This window comes from Parasteatoda tepidariorum, chromosome 3 (genome assembly GCF_982258835.1).
Source record: "Parasteatoda tepidariorum strain Cologne lab strain chromosome 3, Ptep-v5.0, whole genome shotgun sequence".
Lineage (NCBI taxonomy): Eukaryota > Metazoa > Arthropoda > Arachnida > Araneae > Theridiidae > Parasteatoda > Parasteatoda tepidariorum.
In genome coordinates this window covers 109,869,496-109,895,765 of record NC_141757.1, presented here as the reverse complement: position 1 = coordinate 109,895,765, position 26,270 = coordinate 109,869,496, and the positions used below count along the sequence as shown (strand labels likewise).

At 28.4% G+C, this 26,270-nt stretch overlaps 1 protein-coding gene across 11 annotated transcripts in view; it reads right to left on the bottom strand.

Moving 5' to 3' along the window:
* Positions 1-437: 437 nt before the first annotated feature.
* The window catches only part of LOC107454790 (uncharacterized), a 130,767-nt gene continuing 104,934 nt past the window's right edge, over positions 438-26,270 (bottom strand). For 9 of the 11 annotated variants that reach the window (XM_087159916.1, XM_087159922.1, XM_016072086.5 and 6 more), the window contains 12 exons: positions 25,580-25,626; positions 25,184-25,232; positions 24,601-24,641; positions 21,395-21,665; positions 19,792-19,957; positions 17,784-18,469; positions 12,518-12,610; positions 9,704-9,741; positions 8,059-8,167; positions 5,476-6,121; positions 2,937-3,151; positions 438-665 (listed from right to left, as the gene is read on the bottom strand). In XM_087159916.1, coding sequence (XP_087016042.1) covers positions 607-665; positions 2,937-3,151; positions 5,476-6,121; positions 8,059-8,167; positions 9,704-9,741; positions 12,518-12,610; positions 17,784-18,469; positions 19,792-19,957; positions 21,395-21,665; positions 24,601-24,641; positions 25,184-25,232; positions 25,580-25,626 — 2,420 coding nt within the window. In that variant the 3' untranslated portion in view covers positions 438-606. The remainder of the gene's footprint in view (positions 666-2,936; positions 3,152-5,475; positions 6,122-8,058; positions 8,168-9,703; positions 9,742-12,517; positions 12,611-17,783; positions 18,470-19,791; positions 19,958-21,394; positions 21,666-24,600; positions 24,642-25,183; positions 25,233-25,579; positions 25,627-26,270) is intronic. The other 2 variants (XM_087159918.1, XM_087159920.1) reach the window with 2 other exon arrangements.

Sequence of the window (26,270 nt, the reverse complement as noted above, 5' to 3'; positions counted from 1 at the left end):
TTTTTTTTCTTCTTTTTTTGCACTGCATATATTTTAATTTACATCAAATCTAAGAAACTAAGTTTGAAGGATGCCAAACATGCAAACATGGAGAGACAAAAATAAAAGTACTTTTTAATGGCGTTAAAAACAGTTTGAATAGTTATGACTTTCCAAAGAGCTTGTACTGATCCTGAATTGATTTTGTTTTCATCCACATATTTCTATCAAATAAACAATATCAAAGCAACAAGATAAAGAAAAATTTAAATTCAGAAATAATGATAACAAGATAGTTAGCTCCATTTCTAACACAATTAATTCAATATTTTAACATTTGAGCATCTATTTATTCCCAAAGACCTAAGAGTTAACAATGACGAAGAGACAACAGAGAATGCATGATCTGTAACTAAAACCACGTAGTATTGAAGATCAACAAGAAATAAATATGCAAATTAAGAATAAATAATAAATATTTTATTTGCCTTTAACAAATAATGATGTAATATTAAATATTGAAATGTGTGAAGCTGTTCCCAGCATAATATACATTTTTTTTTTTTTTTACAAAAGACTTTTTACATATATTACAAAATTGTACCCTAATACTGTATTAAATAAATGCTAAGATATTTCAGCATGATAAAAACAAGTTGATTTCCCACAGTGCACCATGTGTGTTGCTAGAAAAAAAAAAGAGAAATAAAATATTTCATTTAAAAATGTACTATGATAATAAAAAATAATTTTATAAGTCAAAACAAATGTATATCTCTGCATTTTATATTTTCTTTTTTTGAATTAAAACAATTGTTATAAACTTAGTAGAAACTGATGATTTGAACATTTTTATCGAAAGACTTCTGTTATGATTTTTATCTCTGATTTTTTTTTTAACCATCTCATATGAACTAAGCATTGTAATCGATTCCCCAACAATTGCAAGCCAGAGTAATAAAAAGAAAAATCCCTTAGATAATATATAACCTTCATACATAAAAAGTATTTAGTTTCTTTTTGTTTAATTATTTTTAGTTTAAAATTAATGCAATTAAACATAAGAGAAACATAACAAATTAAAAAAAAAAAAATTCAACAAAAATTTACACCTTTAAGTTAAAGAGAATGAACTTTTAATAACTGTTTAGATTTTTTGCTAATTTAAAAATGTTATGGTTTAAATAATTTAGGGCAAGTTTAAAATGTGATTTTAATTACTATTTCTAATACAACAACTAAGAAAAACTTACAAAGTCTAACAGGTAGAATTTTAAAAATAAGTAAAGTTGCTGAAATTTATAAAATAACACTTGGAAAAAAATAATCAAACAAAGAATTTTTCTCTATGACACCTATTTTTAGAGATACTATTTCATAACCAATAACCATATTTTCATAAACTTTTTTAGTGTGTAATTCATAAAAGTGTGCAAAAAAAATTTTTTTAAAGAAAAATTATGTTTTTTCTTTAAATTTAAACTAACATTAATGTGATAACGTTTCAACATACAACAATATATATTAACTGGCTCAAACATAAAATAAATAAAAATTTCAATCTCAAAAAAAGAAATTTGTCTTGGTAATAATCACATCAGTCTCAAATGGCAATTTACATAACAGAGCAACTTATGAAATTTTCTGCACCAAAAATTTTTTTTTAGAGTCTTGTAACATTTTGTCGATCGACATACTACAAAGCATTGATAGGTTGAAAAAGTAGAAGGGAAAAAAAAAGATAGACTAACGTTAGTTGTCACAATTTGATTACTTCGAAGGTTTCCGTTTATATGCCTTTCGATAATAGGCAATAGAGCTGTTGTATCAAAAGAAAAATTAACACTCATTTTTATTTTTAAGTACAAAGTTTAATTTTATGAGTTAGTATTTGACATTAACTTAATGTAGGTTAGTTTGAAGTCATAAGACAGGTGTTTGGTGTTTTAACTCTTCCTTGTAGCGAATAGAAACTACACCACTTCCATGTTGAGTCCATCCCACATGACTCAACATGGAAGTGGTTGAAGACCAAAGGAGTAGAAAAGAACTGGAAACCGTTGTCTGCCATTTTCCCCTCTTGGAATAAAGAAAATGTGACCCAAGAACTGACACAGGTCAAAAGTATCTCAGCCTGGGAGCCTAGAGAATGACCAAATAGGATTACGGAGACCCGCAGTAAGACTTATTTATTATCAGTTAGTGGATGTTAGCAGGCAAAGATTTAAAAAATTGGAAATACATCTTGGAAGGGCAGACTGTGAGCGAACTGGTACATGCCTCAATGAACTCTGCTTTTGCAGTCGACGAGATCAAAGCTATACTGTAACTAGATGCTAACAGATGCGGTACCTATATTCTCTTATTTCTGACATATTAATAAAGATGCACATTTTTTGCGAATAAATAGTTTTTATGTGTTATTTGATTCGTTCCTGTAGAGTACACTACAATCCTTTAACCTCTGGTAGTTTGGGGGTAACCACAGTAAATAAATCATATTACTTTTGCGACAAAGAATAAATATTATTTAAAGTCATACCTGCCAACATTGGAGGAAAAAAATAACGGAAATTTTACTGGCGAAATGTTTTAGGCTACGAGTAAAGTTTTGATACATCATGTAAGTCAAAAAGAGAAATTCAAAATCGGAAATAATATAAGCACTTACATTTAGCGAAGTAAAAAATATGTATATTAATCTTAGTCTAAAGAACTATTATTTACAATTACTTAAACTATTAACACTCAACATACTGCAGTACTGGCAATAACACTATCTGTTGAGGAATAAGAGAAGTATTTTAGCCAGCAGCGGATACTTTATCGATAATTTAAAAAAAAAAAAATTTCTTCGACAAGTCGGGAGAAATTTTAGAATATATGGGTGAACAGGAGACTTGGAAAGCAAGTATGTAAAGTGATGCCAAAGATAATATTTAGAATATATGACTTACCTAATTTGTTACCTATATTAGAGTGAAAGCCACATGCACAGTAATAAGAGTCTTGCAATGTGATGACTTTGTGCAGCCCATATTGCTCCTTATCAGTCTGGTTCCTACGAGGCATCCGCTTACCAAATAATAAATATCCCCTATGTTCCATGAATGAATTGCAACAAGATGTAGTATACACAGATCTTTTACAGTCCATACAAAGAAATTGCTTCCTGAAAAAAAATATATGTCAGCTTTACAACACATATCGAAAGACAATCATTGTATGATCATTTATGCAGCTTTATAAATACACAATATTGTAGAATCCTGATCATACAAAACATCAGTTGAATACTGCAACATCCAATGCGTTTTAAAAGTGTTTGCAGGGTGCGTAGCCAAATCTTTGAATCAAAAATAAGCACTTTTTAAAAACTTTTCAAGCACTTTACAAAACTTTTCAAGCACTCAAAAAATTCATATTCAATCAATGATATTATTGAAAAACAAAAACTTTTTATAAAGAGTTTTAGCGTTAAAAAAAACCCAAAAAGAAACGGACGTAAATCAAAACAATCAGTACTTTCCCACATCACCGAGTGAATTCAACTTCACCCTGAACTCAGAACAAAAGTACCCTTACCCCCTACGTCAAAAAAGTGTTAGAAGTAAAATAAAATAAACAAGAATAAAATTAAATTAAAAAGAAAAACATATCATAAGGATCTGATATTCTCGATCCGAATTGGAGCACTCGGGTTTCGGTTTTTAAGTGTGCGCGCATGCGCAAGTCATAACGTGGGTACGACATGAAGTCCGCGCGAATGATTACGTAGCAAACACCCCATTTTTCGTGAAATGCATGGGATCCACCAGATATCACTGAAGAAAAAAAACATTTTTGTGGAAAAAAAGCACTTTTTAAAAACACCAGCTGAAAAAAGCACCTTTAAAAGCTTTTAAAAACGAAATCCCCCAAAAAGCACCTTTAAGCACTTTTTACAAACGCTACGCACCCTGTGTTTGACATGCATTTCACGATTATTAGATTTGGTGTTAAAAATTCAGAGACTAAAAAATAACAATAAACAAAAATGCAGCAATTGGTGATTTTTTTCTTCATGACATGTTATTTGTGACAGAAAAATAAAATAAGTGCTTTCCTTATTTTATTCTGGTAGTTATGAGCACTTTTACTTGTTGTTTAATGTTTTAACAATTAAAAAATTAAGGGAAAAGGCTGTTTGATTATTTGACGATTTTGGATAATAGAGTTTTACTGTGCATATCACATTTCATGAAATACTCGCCAAAAAGGTGGCTACTATCTATTAAAAGAACTTTAGTTTTGAAGACCTATGTTTTAAAAAAGGGACTGATTTTATAAATAGTTAAAAATTAAGCTGAAAAGAAATTAAACTTTATAAAACACCTGCACACTAAAGGTATTACTATTACAGCAGATTCAGATCTAACTATAAATAATTAGGGCCACTCTTGGTTTGGATTTTTGAAAACTAGGATTCGTGTCATTTGACTGCCATAATAGAGTTCTCAATTTTTTTTCAATCATGTTGCATCCCAATATATGTCTAAATGATTTTTTAACTAAAATATTCGGCTATAATTTTTCTAGGTTCCACAAACAGACATGTCATTAATGAAAGAAGAAATTATCTGAATTTTTTCCCCCAATGTGTAGTTTTCTTAGTACCTTTTCTAGCGAAGGATCTTTTAAATGTTTGTCATTTCGGTAATACATTTTAGATTATCAATTGTATACTTTGTGTTTGCCTCAGTAGTACATTAATTCTAGCCAAAGTTGCAACACATTTTTTTTTTCTTTTTAAATATAGTGTTCTCGAAGTGTATCTGAAATTTCATTTTTCTGTAACAAATCTGAGTAAAAAAAAGTCCTGGCTCGTCAATAAGAACCTAGGAAAAAAAAGAGGGCGCTGGTAAAGGCAGAATAAATGTCTCGTTAACAAGAATGGCTAACCAACGAAATGTAAATCTTAGATTAGTGGAACTCTGAGAAAATTTTGTCGGAATATAAATTGTTCATGTGAGGAGAAGGCCACGAATCGACTGTCTTGAGATTCCAAAATTCTGTGAATTAGCGGGAGAATCACATGCCTGCACAAATCCATTACCTGAACCTTGTTTCCAACATTAGTTAAGTAAATTTAAACCAATCATGTTATTGAGATATCACCATTTAACATTACATTATTCATTTATTAGTTATAAATCATTCAGATGATATACAAAGCACACACAAACATTAAAGCTTTAATGATTATCAAAATGTGAGATTTGCTTAAATAATGTCAATTTGAGCAACAGTTTTAACAAATCTTGTTGAAGAGCAAAAGTGCGTCATTCTACTAATCAAGCTATATCCTGTTTAAATATTCCCTAATATTTTAAATTGGCTTTCAAAAAACTGTTGTTTTTAATTTGTAAAAAGTTCTAAAATCTAGAATTTTTAACAAGTCTAAGTAAACAAAATTATTCATCAAAAATTAAAAACATTCTAACAATTTATACTTACATAAAATGATCCATACATATATTTTTCCCACACTCAACACAGATTAATTCTTTTTCTGTATCTTCTTTAGGTACAATTTCTGTCTTTTGCACTAGATTTGGTGTTATAGTTCTTGGTATTACAGTTCTTTGTTTTAGATTTCTTGGTGGCATACTTCTCTGTGAAACAGTCCTTTGCTTTACAGTTTTCTGAGCTAAACTTTCTATTCTTGTTTCTTCTGGTTCTATTTTTTCTGTTTTGACTACAACATCTGGTTGAGCTAACTTTTGAGATCTTGTAGTGTAAGGAATTTCACTAACTTCACAAACACTGGAATTTGAAGACATACTAAATAGGGAGTCATTTGAATGTGATGATGCATCGTCTCTAAGATCTCCATCCACATCACTATCTTCATTTGAGGATTGTCGTCTTCGTTTTCTGGAGCTTTCTGACTTAGAAAAACTTTGAAGCCTTGAATGCGACTGTTCTGACATTGGCTGAGATTCATCAAAAATGTTTTGCCATTTACCATAGGTCTTTGGATTTTTGCAACTTACTTTAGACTCACAGAATTTGTAAAATACTTTTCTAGAGGGATCATGACGAAATTTTTCATAGCTTGATGTTCTACCAAATTCTTTTGCAGCAAGAGATGAACGATTACCTGGAAAAAAAGAGGAAAAAGTATAATGGGAGGAGCAAGTGAATAAATATTGAACCAAGAATAATCTGTTGTGACATTACCAATTCATCACTAACACATTTTGATAAATGATTGTTAGCTTTTCTCTAAATCAAGATTTGATTCTTTTAAAAAGAAATTTTAAATGATAACTTTAGTATGGTTTGAGAGATTAAAAAAGCTTTCAGGTTAATCCCTTTTCTGAATTATTAATTAGATAAATAATTAATATATTTTCAAGTAAGGCAAACTACTCCAATAACAATATTTTAAAATTCTCATTAACTCAACTTTTTTATTTCTCTTTTCTTTTTTTGTATTTCAATGTGTTTCTGAAGTTGATGAGATAATTTATTATTTTTATATTTCAGAGCTGAACATTCATTTTTTCAATAATATTTCACAATGGAAATCCACAAGGTTAACTAGTGATGGTCATCAGCAATTGCCTTTTCCAAATTTTTAAACTAATTTGCATTGCGCACATCTGCACGAGTTAGAACAGGATTACACAGTATTCATTGAAAAATCAATCTGGTAAAAAATCTTCCATTTCTTTTTCAGAACAAGTTTAAGAAGTGACTCAAGTTAAGTTAAATTCAAGACAATCACTGAGAGTTCTAGTATCGTGATTGCATCCAGATTTCCCACTCTAGAAATAACATTTCCACATTTTCTAGAAAAATTTGAACAAAATTTCAGAATTTATACAGTAATATTGCATCAAAAATATACCGTATTTAATCCTACAAGCAACAAGTCATATTTTTTAGCACAAAATATGCTAAATATTACATTTTTAAGAAATAAAATTTCTTTAGGGTAAGATTTTTATACATAAGTATAAAAATAATAAATATAAGCAATATTTTGCGCTTATATTCGAAGGAATTTAAAACTTGATTTGGAATTTAACTTACTTACAGAGTCACATCAGTGATACAGCCATTATAAGCTTGTAACATACTTGGAATTCAGAATAAAAAAATTATTTTTTAAAGAAAGCTTAATTTTTAAACTAATTTATTTCCAGCCATCAGAGAAAAAAAAATTTGAAAGAACAATAGGCATTTTGTACAATTTATATTAATATTTTATTACAGCTAAGTGCATCTGAATTTGTACAAGAAATAATTCAGGGTTACCACTCAAATATGGAGAAAAAAAATTCAATGTGTTTCCCGTGCAAATATTATACACAATATAGTAAGAGAAAAAACACAACCACCGTGCTCTTGAATGAGCTATATTAGGCTAATTATACCAGTTATAATTGCTGAAAAAACTTAAGGAAAAAAGGAACTGAACATACTTAAAGCAAATAATGCTATAGTAAATGAAATAGTTTAATATAGCTGAAATATCATCATTAAATATCCCATAGATTACACTTTGAATGGTAACCATTTTTTAAAAGACAAAATTCCCTGTATTTTCCCAGTTTGAAAAGAAAAACTCAAAATTCCCTGCATTTTCGCTGATACTTTAAATTTTCTGTATTTTCCTGCGTAGTGGCATTGTAATAGACCTAAAAACTATTTTCTTTCACCTTTATTGGTCACTTATTCTAACCATTAATTTTAAGATAGGAACTTTCCAAGTCTAGTTACATGATTTTTTAAATTTTTTTATTTGCCTCTTCGACAATTGCAGGTTTCAATGATTGTGTTAGAAGCTTGTTTAGAATAAACAAAATTAAATCAGTGCCGCAAAAAAAAAAAAAAAAAAATAATAATAATACATATAGTGAGGCTCTTTTGCGGCCACATATATATTTTTCTGTAATAATGGATATAATTATATTAATTAATTTTAAAATGCAGTATGAAGCTTAGAAAAATTTGATTATGTAACATGGTTAATGAAAATAATTTAAAAATAATTTAAATTAAAAAGATGAAGAAAAAAAAAGTACTTACGCAAGTAGCCCCAACAATCATAATATTTTAAGACTTCTTCTGATAGACGCTTCAGGACAACCCGGCACTCAGGAAGCTTTGTTAAATCTATTTGGATTTCAGTTGTTTTCTAAAACATGGAATACATTTTAACACAAATAATGGAAGAAATTAAGATTTGTTATAAAGTTATGCAAATGGATAAACAAAATAACGTACATAAAAAGTAAAAAAAATGAGCACACTGAAAAACATTTTATCCAATGATCAGAATTTCAATCAAGTACAATGAACCAAACTTCTTTAGTTTATGAGTTAGATATGCAAATTAATCAAGGCATAAGTAGATAGCATGTTATGTGCATTAAATTCAAGGAATGAAGACTCATAACACATGTAAACACGCCAGTATTGGCAAAATTCTAAAACCATTAATTCCTTAAAATTAGAATAGAATAAAAAGAAATGAATAAGACCCTTATTTTAAAAAATTCTCATGCTTATATTAATCTAATATTTAAGTTGACCCTCAATTTTTGCAAATATCTGTAATAAATAAGATAGCAAATTTTTATAAGTTGAGTATTTAAGCCAAGCAATTAGAAAAACCAATATAGAAATTCCTAAGATAAAAAAAATATATAAATGATTAAGTCTACAACATTGTCTGAAGTTAAAAATATTTCGTAATAAAAACTGTAAATTTCCACCCTGCTCTTACAAACATCATGTGTTAAATGACACTTGAAGGGTGGCAAAATGTAATTTCAAATGTTATTGTTATAAAAACTTTTTAAAAAGTGGGAAATTTCAAATTCTTCTGATACAGGTGAAGACAATTTTTTGTAACAGTCAGATGAGGATTATGTAAAATCCATTGCACAGCTTGATCCTTCTGTCGACACTACTAATCTTATTGAATTCGACACAGATGATGTTTTGGAATCTTTAAATTTGAAACTTTATGATATATTTTAAAATTTTTTATCGTGCGAAACTCTTGATTAAAGGAATCAAGAGCTTTTAATATAATTTAAAGTATTTTTTTTTAAAAAAACCTTTACATGTAAAGAAAATGTGAGAGAAAATGCCAAATTAATTGTATATGACATATTAAAAATAATTTCTGAAAGTGGTAAATTGATAAAGAGTTACTCATATCTACTTTATTGTCTATGATGCATCAATATTTCATGATCAACGGATGTCCGATTTTATTAATGGTGCATAAGTCAACTCTCAGATTCTCATAAAATTTTTGATGTTTAAAATGCAGACTTATACACGATATATAAGGTTTACTACGAAAAGCTATGATTTTTTTCAAAGAGCCAAATCAAAAGAATATGGTATAACTAATTCCTGCATTTTTAAAATTTTTTATGTTTACAACAAGTAAGAAACAAACCAATATTTTGTACACAGATTTTACGATTTTAATTCACATGATTCATTTTATCCACAGTTATTTACAACTTAAAAAAATTTGTAGGAAAAAGCTACTTTATTTAGCTAAATAATTTTTTACGTTAAGCAGAGACTAAAAAGTTTGGATAACTCAACTGATTAACTTTCACATAAAATGTCATGTATAATGTTTGTTTTCATTTACTTCATCAAAATATTCACAGTAAAAAAAAATTTGTTTGAATAAAAATAAACTTACATCATTTACACAAGTTTTACTTTCATGCGAAGGCCCATCTGAAAAAATAAAAAAAAGTTATTTATTATATCAAATTTATAAAAAGTTAAATTACTGAAGTAACTCAATTTTCTGTAAACTAGATCAAAAGCTTTACAAACGGAATATATTTGGTCATAGTCTGGCCAAGAAAATACCTGGTGTTCAAAAACTTTATTTTCTTTGGAAGAGTGAACATTGAATTGGTTAAAAAATCAAATCTAATTTATTTTTTACAAGCTTTCATTATTTTACAGCCAGCTGAATGAAAATAAGAAATTATTATTAATTCAAATTACTAAGGAAATAAAACAACGAAAAATAGTTTTAATAGCTCATGATTCAATGTTTAAACTAGAAGTAATGTAATATTTCTTACTTTAAAAACAAAAATTTATGATTCTTTTCTACAGGCATTCTAAATTTTAGCAACAATATTTTGTTAACTTTAAAATAAATGTAATTTTTGCCTTGACTATTCCCAAACTAGAAAAGTAACTACACTATAGACATTACTTTGTGAAATATAAAAAAAAGTACAGGATACATTCTGAAAAAAATATAAGCATTATTTTACACAAGATATTATCGGCATCTAATGATGTTAAAAGTGAGGAATGATAATCTTATTGTGTACTAATATTAACTGGATTTCACATTTAAAAGATATCCATACATGCCAACCAGGAAAGTTCCAGCTCCCTTTAAAATGATAACAAAATAACAAATAAGTTTAATTTAAGTTATTTTATCCGAGCTCAAAAATTTCATAGCACAATTATACAGTTTTATATGTTGGTTTAAGTTGCTTAGATATAGTAGTGGTTAAACTAATTGTAAATCAAGCTTAACAAGTCATTATAAAGAATGAATCAACTATCAAGACCAAAAGCAGGTGAAATCGGCAAATATGGATGGCAAAAAATACATTCATACATTTTTACCATTTTAAGAAGAAAGAGTGTAAAAAAATTTCAATTATTCTACTTATAGCCACAGCAAATCAATTTTTACTCATGTCATTTATTTTTTTAAAAAGAAAGATACAATTTAGAAAAAAAATTCTACAAAACGGTTTTGGAAAATTAAGTAGGATTCAAAAATTTCCACTGAACTTGAAAAATAAAACAGATGACCAATAAATTTCATTTGTAAAATAGTTTCATAATAAAAAATATATAATTGTATCCCCAGGAGAGTTATGCCCCTTTCATTTTCATTTGCTTAAATCAAATTTTTTTTATTAATCATCTATTCTATATTTTCTACACCAAAAGTTTTTTTTTTTGTTGTTGTTGTTATTTAGGTACATATTCTTAAAATTATGACATACTTCACTTTTAAATTAATAAGTACTCTAGTTTTCAAACAAATAAAGCTTAATTGTGTATAATTTGCTAGGTTCATTTAATGAAATTCAAATTAGTCTCAAATGCAATAAATTAGCTTCATAATTGGGTAGTGATTTCAACATCCTAAATAAATAGCACACCTGTTGTATGTAAAATCTAAAAGTGTTAAAACAGACTGCAACATTTCCAGTCTCCAGCTTGCCATTAGGGACTAAATATTTAGAGCTGACAAGTAAGTTTAGTCTTGTTAAACACAATGCTCACCACCCATTAAAATCACACTCGTTCTGAAAGCATTTGATTTTATTAAGCGGCTGATTTTATAAGCCGAAATGTATGTACTTAGGGAAAATGTTTCAAAGTTCACAAATACGCTAAAAGCTAAATTAATAAATACATTTATATTTTATTTAAACATGATATATATATATATATATATATATATATATATATATATATATATAAATTTACAAAAGAGTTCTAAAATTAAAGACTTAAGACATTTTGAAAGTTTATATAAGTTCTTGCAATTTTCAATATTTCCTTTTGATCTTAAGATATGAAGTACTTTTCTGACATCAATTGAAGATATTTATATTATTGAATGAGTGATGAAAAATTTACATTGAATGACTATTCTATAACCTTTCTTAATTCCAAAAATAATTTTTTATTCGGATTCTTTTATACTCCTAGTTTCAAAATGTTCTAACTCTTACCCACAATTTTTCCTAAATAGTGTTATCCACACTTGTCTGTTGGGGGCATAATGAAATTTGTTATTTACACGCTTTTAATACTTGAGAAAATAGAAAGGAAAAAAAGACAGTGTTTTAAATTATTTTAAACACAGTTGAGTTTACAAAACAGTTATCATAATTTTATAAAAGGATGCTTTTATTATTGCAACAATTCTGTTCATGCAGATATAATTTCAAAAAACAGTTGATTCTATAATCCAGCGATTTTTACTAGTGGCGGTCACTTTATTGGGCTTTAAACTAACATACTTTCCCCAGAGTTTGCTGTAGACAATCATTAAAAATAATAAGCAAAAGTAAATTACATCTGTTAAAATTTTAAAACTTGTTCACATTTTTCATGAAAATATATGGGGGCAAAAAGTTTAGTCTGGCTAGTACTTTCAAAACTATAATTTCATCTCCTGCATTAAGAAAAGGAAATAAGAAACATTAAGTACAAATATATGTTTTAAAAGTCAAGAAGAACAAAATTATAAATCAAAAATAGTTCTTTTTACCATAAAGATATTTTATAAAGAGTTTTAACAGTAATGGGAAGCAATTAAGTCAAAACAGAAAAAAAAGACTAGAAAATAACATATAAAAATTTAAAATAAGTTAACAGAGAAGTTGAAAGATTGCAGGTTGAAAGTGCATACAGTTTATGCATTGAAAATTACTGCTGATAATAGGAAACCTACTTTTTTCTGACCGGACTGCCAATTTGTCAAACATGCAAACATTCTCCTTTTGCAAACTAGAATGATTATTTATGTTTAAATCCACAGGTTTATCTGCAAGTAAGTTGATTAATAAGTTAACTTCTAACTCAACAGATCCCATTTCAAATATCAATATTAAAATTGTACAATAAATGACTGAAAATAATGAGGCATTTTCACACATTATAACAATTTTAAAGATATTAAAATCATAACTGGGGGCCCCAATCCCAGTTAGCGGTGCTTGCTAACTCCTAAACATTGCCTATAACTAAACCTTATGCAATTGTTTTTTGGATACTTATGCATTTTAGTCTAGCTTTGTATGTATGCTGGAACTCATTTTAAAATTAAGTTTTAAAAATATTCAACATAAAATCTTTAATTTATAAACATTTCATTCAATTTATATACGTTACTGTTTGATTTATATACATTTCAATGCTACTTGGAAATTCCATTAGGAACAAAAAGATAATAAATGCATAGTTATAAATTTTAATGGTTAGAGACCTTAGTTTAAGCCCTTTATTTAAACATAATACTTGTATAAAAATGAAAAATAAAGGTAAAAAAGTGGGGAAAAATTAGGTTGAATCAACGAGAAAGGTATTTTTGTACGATTTCTGTAGATGAAAGGCATTTATCTCCAGTGTTAAATATTAAATATCCTTAAAAGTAAAATAATTTCTCTAAATTATTATGCCACCTATGTAAAGTGAAATACATAATTAAATAAAAAAATATGGAACAGTAAGCTTGTTTAAAAGAACTGTTCGCTTATAACTTGTCATTTTTGTGGTTCATTAAACACTTCAACAATTACAAATTTTGCCCCCTTTGAAAATAAATAGGAAAATTGATATAGTTTGTTAATGATGAAAAGTTAGTTATAAGTGTAAGTATGTTCATAAATTATATTTACTTAAAAAATTAATAATTAAACAAAAAAAGATTTAAACAGAAAATACAACAAGTTTAAAAAATATTTCAAGTAACAAGACGAACAACTTTGCTTTCAAATCTTTCTAGTGATATTTCAATAAGAAGGACCACGTTCACATTCTGGCCACACGGAGCCCGATAATCTTCAACTGACTTTTCCTGATTGATGGGTATGATAAGGGTTACCCCTGATTTAACAGGGTTGCCACTCAAATACGGAGAAAAAAACTCCTTGTGTTTTCCCTGTACACATTATACACTATATATTAAAAGGAAAAATACAATCACTGAGTTCTTGTCTGAGCTATATTAGGCTAACTATACTAGTTTTAATTGCAGGAAAACTTTAAGAAATAAGAAACAGTTTAACCTACTTGAAACAAATAATGCTATAGTAAATGAAATAGTTTAGTATAGCAGAAATATCATCTTTAAACATCTCATAGAATGTGCATAGAGTGATCATCACTTTTTAAAAGACGAAAATAAGAAGAAAAAAATCCCTGTATTTTCCAGGTTTTCCCTGTGGAGTGGCAACCCTGTTGAAGCACTCAGATCCCCTGATCTTAAGTTATTTGACTTTTTTGCAAAGGGCAAAATGAAAATTTTTGTGTACAATTATCTCTGTTGAACGACTGAAGGCATGATCATAGCTGTTGTAACACCCAGATGAAAAGGTATGTTTGGTAACTGAATTGAACAATGGCATCTCTATGCTGCTATGCAAGGAAACAGAGTACTACAAAAAGTCAAAATTTCTAAGAGCCAGCGTATTATGTAATGGAAAATAACACAGCAGTGTTTTGGTTTCATAAAACTTCACAGACAATTATTATTTTTAATTTAAAATTATATAATTTTAGTATAATATTTTCCAAACGTAAGTAAACAAAATGTGTAAAAAGTACCTGCCAACCTCCGAAAGTAGGTATTAGGAAGATTAAAGTTTCAAAATAGGAAGGTTTCACTAAAAATTGGAAGATCTTGTAACATAAATGTTCTTCGTTGAAGTACTTAAACTTTAAAAAATCCTTTAATAACCCTTTTTTATAATTTTTTTCTGGGTAATAAAAAAAGAACATATTTGAAACTTAGAAATTCCTTTCAATGAATTTTAACTTTGCTAAATGAAAGCTAAAATAGGAAATTCGTTTTTCTTGAAGTACCTTTTTAGTGTTTAATTAATGTAATAAGCTTTAAATAACATTTGAACACATTTCTATATCTATGAAACATAAGCAAAAACTCAAATATTTAAAAATAAACATTAGGAGTTGTAATAACAGAAATTCAAAAAGCTGTAGAGATGAAAAATACAAATTACATTAAATTTAAGTTAGTTTCTAATAGCAATAATAAAAAAAAAATGGATAACTAAAATAACATTATAATGAATATATATAGAAGTTTTTCTATATAACAAAGATGAACTTTAAAATATTTCACATAGCCATATTTTCAGGCTATTTTGGAACCGGGAGAAATAATATTTCAGCATGGTCAGAGGTGGTATTTGAATATTATGTTCATTTAGAATATAGGAGATAAATAGTTCAGCATCCATAACTGATTTTTGCTTCTCATCTAACAAATTTCAAAAATAATTAGATAACCTTTGAATCGGCAAATTTTGCTAGTCTTATGCGAAAATCCAATCTGCTAACAGTGCGATATGCATGACTGGATCCAAAAGTGATGATCTAGTTTTGATGGGTGATCAACTAGTTGCTATCAAGAAACTGCAGTACTTTTCTACAAGGGTCTGATAAGTCATGTTTTTTTTTTTTTTTTGACCTGTTACAGTACTAAAGTGCACTAGGAACACCAGGGCTAAAGAGAGAATAGAAGGGCTAGTTCACTACTTTGAAGAATCTCTTGCCGCAAAACCTCCGATTTTCGCCTGTGACGTCACGGCAGTGCAAAGCTTGAACTTTTACCTCAAGAACAGGGTGTTCGGTCTAACTAATAATGGAGCATTCCTTTTTGCGGCATATTCCAAAACATTCGTTGCTTTCTATAATGATTTACCCCAGTTTTTTTAAGTGAATTACAAAAAATTAAAATTATTAACGAAATGCCAGCTTGTGCTATTGCAACTTGCAAAAATTCCGATAGAAACGCAAAAGGACAAAATATAATCTTCCATGTGTTCCCTAAAGTAAATGAACAACTATGCAAAGAATGGCTTCAACATTGCAAACCAAATGACTCAGTTAACATAAAATATGCACAAATAATAATTGCAGTAAGCATTACTGAAAAGAAGATTATGAAGATATGAGAAATTGTTTGCTTGAATTGCCGATTAGAATGATTTTAAAATCTACTGCAATACCGAGAGTAAATTTTCTTCTTTACGAACAATTTCTTCTCGGCAAGAAGGATTGTATAAATGCAAAGTGTCGATTCCTGGTTTGTTTATTCGCCATCTAAATTGAAACCACCATGTTACTTCAAAAAGAAAGGCAGACCAAAAAATTAAAAAATTCAAAGAAAATAAGAACTTAAATGAAAATCATAAGTAATTATTAGTTTAAATTCTCCTAATTTCATAACATAGTTTTTAATGTAGTTATTCTAAATATTTATGACTTTTTTAATAATATTCCTTTTTTATAAAAAGAATATTATTAAAAAAATCAAATTTAAATATCTATAAGCAATTGTAAAATTTCTAACATTATTATGAACCTAAATTATTATTTTGTTTGAGTAATTAGCGAAGATTGTTGTTTCCTAATGATTAAGTATCAATAAATTGTCATTAATAGCATATTTTAAAATCAGGATTCTAAATTTAATCCAACTTTATAAATTATTGTCATCGAACAATATATAGCTAAAAAAGTGTCGATATATGCATTAATTTTTTTTAATAATAAAAATTAAAACTAAAAATTTTAAAATAAAGTATTTGTAGCTTCATTTATGACACCTAGTAAAATATTTTTATTACTTTAAAATGGTATTTAATTTAATATTATGGCCAAGAAAATTTTTTTAAACCATGTTTTTGAACTTAAATAATACGTTAATTGTATAAAGTTTGAAAGATAATATCAAGAAAAAGTCGAACTTATTTTTACAGAGAGAATGATGCAAAGTTTTCATATATCTTTGCTTACGATCTCAGAGATCTGTGTGCGGTGTGACGTCATAGGGAGGGAAATTGTAGCTTCAGCTCTATAAAAGAAATTAACTAGCCCTTCTTTCTTCGCTTTAGCCCAGTATGAGCACAACGTATTCCAGCTTTAAAGCTGAACTACAGCACAAGATCAATCCACTATTGTTAGGACAAACATCCAGCTGTTTGCTAAGGCAATATCGCAATTCTGTAAAATTGTTATTTTATTTTATAACTGTTAAAAAAAAAAGCCAACCCAATTTTGAGTTTATAACTACTAATGTCCCACGCTGAAGCCTTGTAAGTTAGAACCCAGTCCAGTAGACAAGGGAACTCCTGGTTCAAGTATTGGTAGAAACTTGCTTTCGTGGACGACTTTCTTGACGGAACTAATCTGCATTTGCATTGCATGGAGAGAAAACCTCTCACGATTAGCTTAATCGCAAGGGGGCTCTAACCCTTGTTCCGTCTTCCACCGAGGTTATTTTTTTATTGGGACTGTGGTCGGTACAAGACGGGTGCGGAATCTGTATCGACCAGGTATCGCTGGGATTCAAATCCTGGCCCACTTCATTGGGAGATGAGCGATCTCACCACGGCTCAAATATAGATGGTAGTGTAAACAATTACTTTATAATGGTTAATAAGAGAGGCTAATCTTAAGAATGCTTTGAATGGATATTACGATATACAAAAATTCGGTTTAGGATTATTTACTTTAAAAATATTAAAATATTTGATGCCAGCTGCTGTTTTTCATGTCAAGACAGTTGTAACAAAATTTAAGAAGTTGCAGATATTATGAAAATGCCTAACAATGTTCAATTCAAGTTAGTTTCTAATTCGCATTAGAAAACAAAATAAATAACAATAAAATTAATATACATAGGACTTAATAATGGATACTTGGGAATTTTCAGCCCTTGCAGAGTGGTTATGATAAACTCTAATGAACCTATGATATACATTTTGAATTTTATCTTTGCCTACAAATAAGTTATTTTCCCTAGAAGTGAGTTGTTTTGAAAACATGTCATATATGAAAACAAAATTATCCTAAGTTACAGCAAAAACCTGAAATAACATATTAGATATCAAAAGAAAAAACAGTAGATTGGTATAGTACATCAGAAGCAAATATTATTTAGAACTGACTTTGAGCTTTGATGACCTCACCTTTAGTTTCCAAATCAAAAATATCTCCTAATATATTGTAAAATGTTTCACTGGGCATTCTTCCGTAACGTTCTCTCCACATCAGTTCATCTAAATAAATTTGCATAACTTCTGCTCTGACATCTTCAGCCTTCAAATGTCCAAACATGGAGCTTACGTGTTGCAACAAATATGTTGTTATGTTCAAGACATGGAAACCAATATCATTAGGGTCAGTAATAGAAGTATTAGCAACCATTATGTTGTATTCAGGAGGCATTTGAACATATTTGGTGGCATTGATAATAACAAAAGATAAAGGTAGTATCCACTGGGTCAATATTTTCAGGAAAACTGGGATCTGTCCACCGAGATCAACGTAAAATGTTCGCAATAAAGTATACTTTGTTCTTCTTTCCATTGCACCAAGAATGTACAATTTTCCAAACTGCACCATGGCCACTTCTACCATTTCACCCTCACCGCCAAGCCTCACTTTTTTTCTCCTCAAAGACGTGGAACAAAGTACTTGGAATGATCGCCAAACGTGCTGCAGTTTAGAAATTTCCATGGGTGCATCAGATGTGATGCGTGAGATCTCAGAATGTACTGTCCAATGATAAACCATAGCATTCATGTGGGCTATAGGCAGCATAGGAAAACGAGCGTAAAAATGTGGTCGTTTGAAGATGTTCTCAAACTTGCAACTGGAAGAAAAATAAATATATCTTAATTTAAGAGAATTTTATTTGGTATTGATAGAAAGATAAATAAACAGGGTTGCCACTCAAATCTGGAAAAAATACACAATATATTAAGAGGATACACAAAATCACTGTACCCACCGGTGAGCTATATTGGTTTTAATTGCTGGGAAAAAAAGAATAGCTGAACATACTTAAATAATGCTATCGCAAATAAAATAGTTTAGTCTAGCTGAAATATCATCCTTAAATATCATCATTTTTTATAAAACAAAAATAAGAAACAAAATTTCCAGTACTTTTCCAGTTTGTAATGAAAGAAAAAATCAAAATTCCCTGTATTTTCCCAATTTGTAAAGGGGGTGGGGGGAATCAAAATTTCTTGCATTTCAAGGGATTTTAAAATTCCTCGTATCTTTCAGGTTTTTCCTATTCTCCCTGGGGTGGTAACCTTGATAAAGTACAAAACTTTTTCATTATTAATATTGAAATTTTTTAAATCACATCAATGTAATGCATGATAATGAAAAATAAAATTATTATCCATGGTCAGCATTCTTGAAAAAAAAATCAATGGTGAAAATCAATCAGAATCATTAAATTTAGTTTTACAAAACTGCTTAAATAACTTTGGTCAATTTAGTCACTTAGTCGAATCAACTAAATGCTATTAACTCTAACTTAAAGGAGGTAAAAACAAAAATAATGAGTTTTTAATTTGCATAGAAAATCTTAATTGCACAAAACTTGAAACACAAATATTTGCTCTCCATAAATCATTTCACACACCTACAAATTTACCTATTAAACATAGCACTATCTGTTGAGGGATAAGAGAAGTATTTTTGTCATTAGTGGATATTTTATTGTCAAAATTTTAAAAAAAAAAATATTTTCAACAAACATGGAGAAATTCGAGAATATACGGGTAAACAGGAGAAAGTTGTAAAATACAGGAGTCTTCGTTAAAAAACAGGAGACTCGGCAGGTACATATAAAGAATCCCTCCTAATTTTTAAAATTTTTTATGATAATAATAAAAATATTATAAGATTAAATATAATTAAATTAAAATAATTGCAGCCGAGTTTTCAGAATAAAATTATATCATTTTCCTAACATATAAAAAGACACATTAAAATTATATACATGTGATATAACAGAAAAGTGTTATAAAGCATATTAATTAAAACTACTTTCTAAAGTAGCTAGCGTATTGTTTTAAAATAGTACTAATTTAATAATATGGCTAATAGTAATTCTGAAACTCTTAAATGTCTAACAATTTGAATAAATGATGGCTAACAGAATAAAAAAATAGTTACCTTGGCCACTGACATAACCAAGAACAACCATCTTCGTATTTAGGGTTATCCCTCAAAAATGATGTGTTATGACACACATAACAAGGTGCCTTGCTTCGAATAAATCCTTTCTTTACTAACCACCGGACTGGACTGTTTATGAAACCTTCAGCACTCAGGCGAAGACCTGAAAAATGTAAATTATATTATTATTTGAGTGTTGATAATTGGTTAGAGAGAGCCGTGATGGCTCAGGGAATAGGATGTTTGCCTGCGAATGATGTGAACTGGGATTGAATCCCAGTGATGGCTGGTCAATACGAATTCCGCAACTGCCTCGCACAGACAGCAATGCTGACGTAAAATTTCCTCAGTTGCAGACGGATCATGGGTTAGAGTCCCCTTGCCGTCAGGCTAAGCGTGGGAGGTTTTCCTTCCCATGTAACACAAATGCAGGTTAGTTTCATCAAAAACGTCCTCCACAAAGGCAAATTCCTCCCAATACTTGATTCGGGAGTTCCCTTGTTTTCTGGATTGGGTTCAAAATTGCAAGGCTACGAAGTTGAACATTCATAGTAGTAAAACCAAAATTGGGTTGACTGCTCAATAATGGTTATAAAATAAAATTGGTTAGAGAATAATTTTTTGTCTTCTTAAGAGTACTGCTTTATTTCTCACTTAATAAAACAAAACAATATCAATAATAAAAAAATCAAATGTAATGTATCTCTAACACTTTAAATACACTGAAGTAAAACCAACAACATCTAAATTTAAAAAAAAAAAAAAAAAGCTATAGTGTTTACAAAGTTATTATTTAAATGCTAACTAGAATTAATTTCATTCCTTTAATAAATTGAAATTCAGCAGCAAGAAGAAATGGGTAATAAATTGAGGGGACATCATCTGTAAATAGCTGAATCAAATTTTATTCTGAAATTTACAGTTTCTCACTTCCTTTTCCCACAAGATGCTTTATTATTTTTAAACTTTAAAACTTTTTTCATTTAGCTTAAATGGTTAAAATACTACAATTTTCTTTTTCGATAATTTGAATTTTGTCAACTCATTCATGATATTGTATATGCAATTTTACAACTTAACAGGATGTATTGAGATACTTGTTTCACAGCAATAAATTGCATGAAAAAAATGCGCATTTAAAAGAATTACATATTGTATATTTTAACATAAACAGATGGAGAAAAAAAAACTGATTGAATTGAATATAGATAAATGGCAATAATAAATGTCCTTATTTGTGTGGAAAAGGAATATTTAAAGAGCCTTTTATTCAAAAAAAAAAGTTTTCCTCATTTAAACACCAGTACAAATAAGTGCAATTTGCTGAAATATACAATAAGATTTAAACAAACATTACACAGATCTTAGAGATTAAATAATAATAAACAGGTGCAAAAACCATTAAAAGTTTTGCAATAAATTTGAAATAAATAAGGAAAAAAGAAAACATAATAGGTAATAAATAACTTCCTTTAAATAGGGAAATAAATTATATACACAATTATATAACACACCAAATTATATGTTGCACAATAAAATAAAATTTAACACACATTAACATTTCATTTAAACAACAGCAAAAGAAAACAAAAATCCTTACCCAAACTTATGGATTCTGCCTTATATTTTTCAAGAAAGTCTAGAGAGTCATTTAAAACAATTTTTATCCCCAATAAAACTTTGGGAGTTACTAAAAGTTCACCACCGGGTACCTCTGGCAAATCCTGAAATAAAATATTCAAAAAGCCATTATCTCGTAAAATTCGAGATATCTTCACTGCATTTGAAGTTTGTGTGAAGCTTTTCTCATAGGTTTTTTCAGGCACTTTCTCTTCAATTTCTATCTCAGTAACTAGACTCTTTGGAATAGTCTAAAACACAAAGGAAAAAAAAAATATTCAGATAGGAGAGTGAAAATATAAATTATAATAACAATATTTAATCAAAATTTCACACAACGTGTAGTAAAAGTCACTAAATTTTCATGCAAGAGTTAATAAATTGTCATGCAAATGCAAGAGTTTAAAAAAATTAAATCAATAAAAAATGTCAAAAATATGTAATAAATATACACCTCTTTTAATTTAATTACAACAATTATTTTGATTTATTTTAAATACAGAGAGTATGGTAAATATGCAGTCCACAAAAGTTACTTTTTAAAAACTGGGCAGCAGAATTTTAAAAATAGAATTTTTCTTTTAAAAGGAAGATAACTTGGCCGGTGATCATTCACATGTTTGCTTTATAAACATAAAAGGGATAAAGTTGTTAGAAGGAAATAAGGTGCAATTCCTGTGACAAAACTGTCGAGCACTAATATCCTTCTGCAAGATACTTTTTAATAATAACAAACATACATGTAACTAATTTAAAATAATAATAGCTTCGTTTACAAAAAAACTATAATTTTTTCTAATTGAACATACAAGAATTTTTGTATTCTAATATTATGTGTGATATTCTTGCATTTTGTTGCGGTGGGTTGGTAACGCACAAATTATTTCCTTCTTCGCACTTTGTAAATAATCATTGAAATAAAAAAATAATTAAAAATCATGTAATCCATTATCGAAAAAAAAAAAGATCAACGACGAAATCAAGCGAATTGTACTCCTCAAAAAGGGGTTATTCAAACGCATAATAAATAATTGTAATATTTGTATAAAAATTTCGGATTTAAATATTGAGAAATCAATAGCTGCCAAAAATTAGATAAAATCATTGCGTTAAAAAGTAAAAACTCAAATGCACGATTCCAATTTTCCATATTGTTTGAAATACATCGTGGTATTTAAAAACCACGTGAAAATCAATATCAATAAACTGCTGAAAATACAATGGAATCATTGATTTATGATATCTTCGGCGTAAATTAAGCGCGTCAAAAAGTGATTATCTAAATGCATGGTTCAAATATTACGTGCCAAGAAATCCAAAAAATTTTTACTTTTCAAAAGAAAAATCTTTCTGCTTGAACTCTGTAATGTTCTGCGACAATGTCGCCGTGATTCTGCCACGGGGGGTGCAATAATTGTTTTTCACTTTTCTGTATTGATACTAGAAATACTGTTTGCCCTATGTTATAAAATCAACAACAAACAAAATTGAAAGAAATTACTTTAAAAGCTTTTTTGCTACCAAGTTCAGCTTTGTCTAATTTTAGAGACAGATTTACAAGAATCCAGTAGTAAGGGAGCTAAAAAAGCTCAATTCAGAAAAAAAACTGCCAGAAAAGGGGGATCTTTTTTTTGTTTGTTGACGACTTTGATAATGTCTAGATAAGTTTTCTCCTACTAAGGAGGTGAGCATCGGCACCTGGATAAAAAAAAATTGTTACCAATAGGGTGTTGTTGATAACAGTCTTTTTCAACACCCTTTACAAAAAAAAATTTCTCATAAATTTTTGAACGATTAAGAAACTAAAATATTCGAAAGAAATTAAAATATTTGAAGCTTTATTTAAATTTAAAATATTGATTTCTTAATTGCAGTTGAAAACTCTTCCTTCCAAAATTATTTTTATGGTCCAATTTGAAATATTAAAATTGATAAAAAAATATTAGGTGAGTGAAATTTTTCCTTTTTCTGGGAACGAGCCATTCAATAAAACTTACTATTTGAACACACATGTAATTCATTAGGATGTGCAATTGAAGGTATAAAAGTCAATAACAAAACTAAAAAGAGTAGTGCAGTTTAATCAGCATTTGAGATTTATCATGGATGTCAAAAAATTTTAGTTGGTAATGAAATTTGATTTATAGGGAAAACCAGAATGAGTTAGTTCAATTTACAGAAATTTTTCTATTGAATATTATTGTAAATAAATTTTTAGCAATCATCATTACTGATTCTTAAGAAGGTACTATGCTCATTATTATGTATTTATTGAAATATATACCTTAATGGTTAGCTGTTTGTATAACCAAGATAACTCTGTCATCAGATTGCAATAAAACTGCAACAGTCACAAATACTCAAAATTAGAGTCACATATGGTTTTTGCGGTGTTGGTGTATAGGTCAAAAAAGGTTTCAATGTCCGCCTTTTGAGATGTCACTATGTGAGGAAACTGTGGCATATTTACGACTCTACAGGATCACAATGTGACTAAGTTGAGACATAAATATTTCAAATCTTTGTTGCACTCACTATGACGTTAAAGGGCTCGTTTTTGTCATGTTTACATCGAAATAGGACACCTCCAAAGACAGACAATGCTACCTTTCTTTACCTATGCATCAGTGGTGCAAAAACTATACATGATTTTATAAATGAGTATCAGTGACTGTCACATTTTTATTGCAATCTGGTAATGGTGCTATTAGGGTAACTGCTAGCATATCTTAATTTCACCTTGAAAAACCTTACCTAATACATAAACTTAATAATAAAGAATAATTAAGTATTGAATAATGGTATTTGTTTTATAAATCATCTCTTAGGTTTTATAAGAAATAAAATCCTAGAGCTCATAAATCCATTACCCTTTTTCGTTCCATAAATTTTTGCAAATTTGGTAACACCCTAATAAATTAATTCTACTTAAAAATTATGTATATTATGCATAATTTCAAATATTAATAAATACTTTCAAAACACTACCAAGATGAAAAAAAAATGCATTTACTCTACATTTCCCAAAAATATTATTTAAAATATCAAATATATTTCATATGCACCAAAACTTTACAACTCAGAACAAAATAATACAAGCATTGCTGACATATTTATAAAAATATGCATTCATCAATTCATATTAATTATAGATTTCATATTAAACTATTTGAATAAATTACTTACATCAATGAAAGGTATGTCTTCATTTTCTTTAACAGCTGCTGCTATAAAGATTGGAATTTTTTATGAGATATAAACTAAACAAGAATTAAATAAAGAAAAAGTTAAAAGAATTAAAAATAATAAATCCTAGATATAAAAACTTTCAGTTTTCTCAGTAAAATCTAGAAGACTAAACAATAGTTTTTAACAATCAGAGAAAATATAAAAAGTGATAGCATAAATGTTTGTAATCTGTCTATCTGTGGTTTAAACAACAAGTTTGAACACATTTTATTAACTTCTGCCAAGTTTGAACTTTGAGCTGAAACTTAAAAGATATGACTAAAAGTTGAAACAAATCTACCCCGTTAATCACACATCTACTCTTGGTAGCAGGAACCTACAAAGTCTTTATGGTCTACTTTTTTTTCTTTTGAAAAATATTCTGTTAACTTTATACTTTGCCTCGGTAATCAAATAATTTTCTTAAGTTCTGAGTCTGATTTAAAATTATAGCCAAATTATGTGGATAGGAATAGCATCAATAAATAAAATCATAAACATTTTTAAAAAAATATTTTTATATTGGTAGAAAAAAGCTTACTTGTTTTTACCCTCCCCCATCGGGCAACGAGCGCAGGGCTTAAATGACTCTGTAATAGAAAACAAAAATATTAATTTAAGATGTAGTTAAACACTAAATAAATAAGCATGCATTATTGGTGTACTCCACAATCTAAACTTTATATTTATCAGTAATTTCATTAAAAAAAAAAAGAACTAATGACTCTGATTGCCCAAAGGGTTCAACAAAGTAATATTATCATAATGTATTTTATGGATATACATTTAACTGTAGATAGTAACAGACATGAAATTGTTTTCTAACTTCTTTTGCAATCATAAATTAAATATAAAGTTAGCAGCAAAAGAATACTTGATATAAAAATAAATATAGCAAAAGAATACTTGATATAAAAATAAATATAGCTTGACTTACACAATCATTGTCCAAAGTCCTCCCTCTATTTACAATTACAGGATTAGCTAAAAAAAAAGTAATAATAATAATTATTATTATTTATGTTATAAATATTGTTAACAGTTATATGTAAAAAGTCACTTATTCAAAATTGAAGAATCAAGCTTAAATTAATTTCTGCTTACGTTATAAAAAGCATGAAAAGGAATTTGAAATATATGGAGTGAGATTTTTTTTCCAGTTTTTTACTAATTTAAATGGCTTCCTTCCCCTGCAGTTATTTACCCCTCATTTTTGAAGGGGTATTTATTCATCTAAATTCTCTATTATCAGTGACATCGAAGAAATTGGCATTGGATAAAGCTACTTTAACTCGGGAATTTCTTTTTTAAAGAACCCAACCTCCTCAACATCGAGAAAATTAAAAGAATGAACTGGGCTAGTATAATAGGATTGGTTTAATGGGTCAAAAAATAGGCCTTCCTGGTGGAATCTTCAGCAGAGGGCCTTGGCATACCCTGGTGCCAAATGCATAGCTGCCAACATCATAAAAACAAAATTAGAGAGGATTTTGGGGGAAAATGCTATTTAAAAAAATGCTATGCTAGAAATTTATAGCACAAGGATTTTTTAAATATTTAATAGAAATTTTTCAAAAAAAGAAAACATAATATACACAAGTATATAGTTTATATGGAAAAAAATCTTA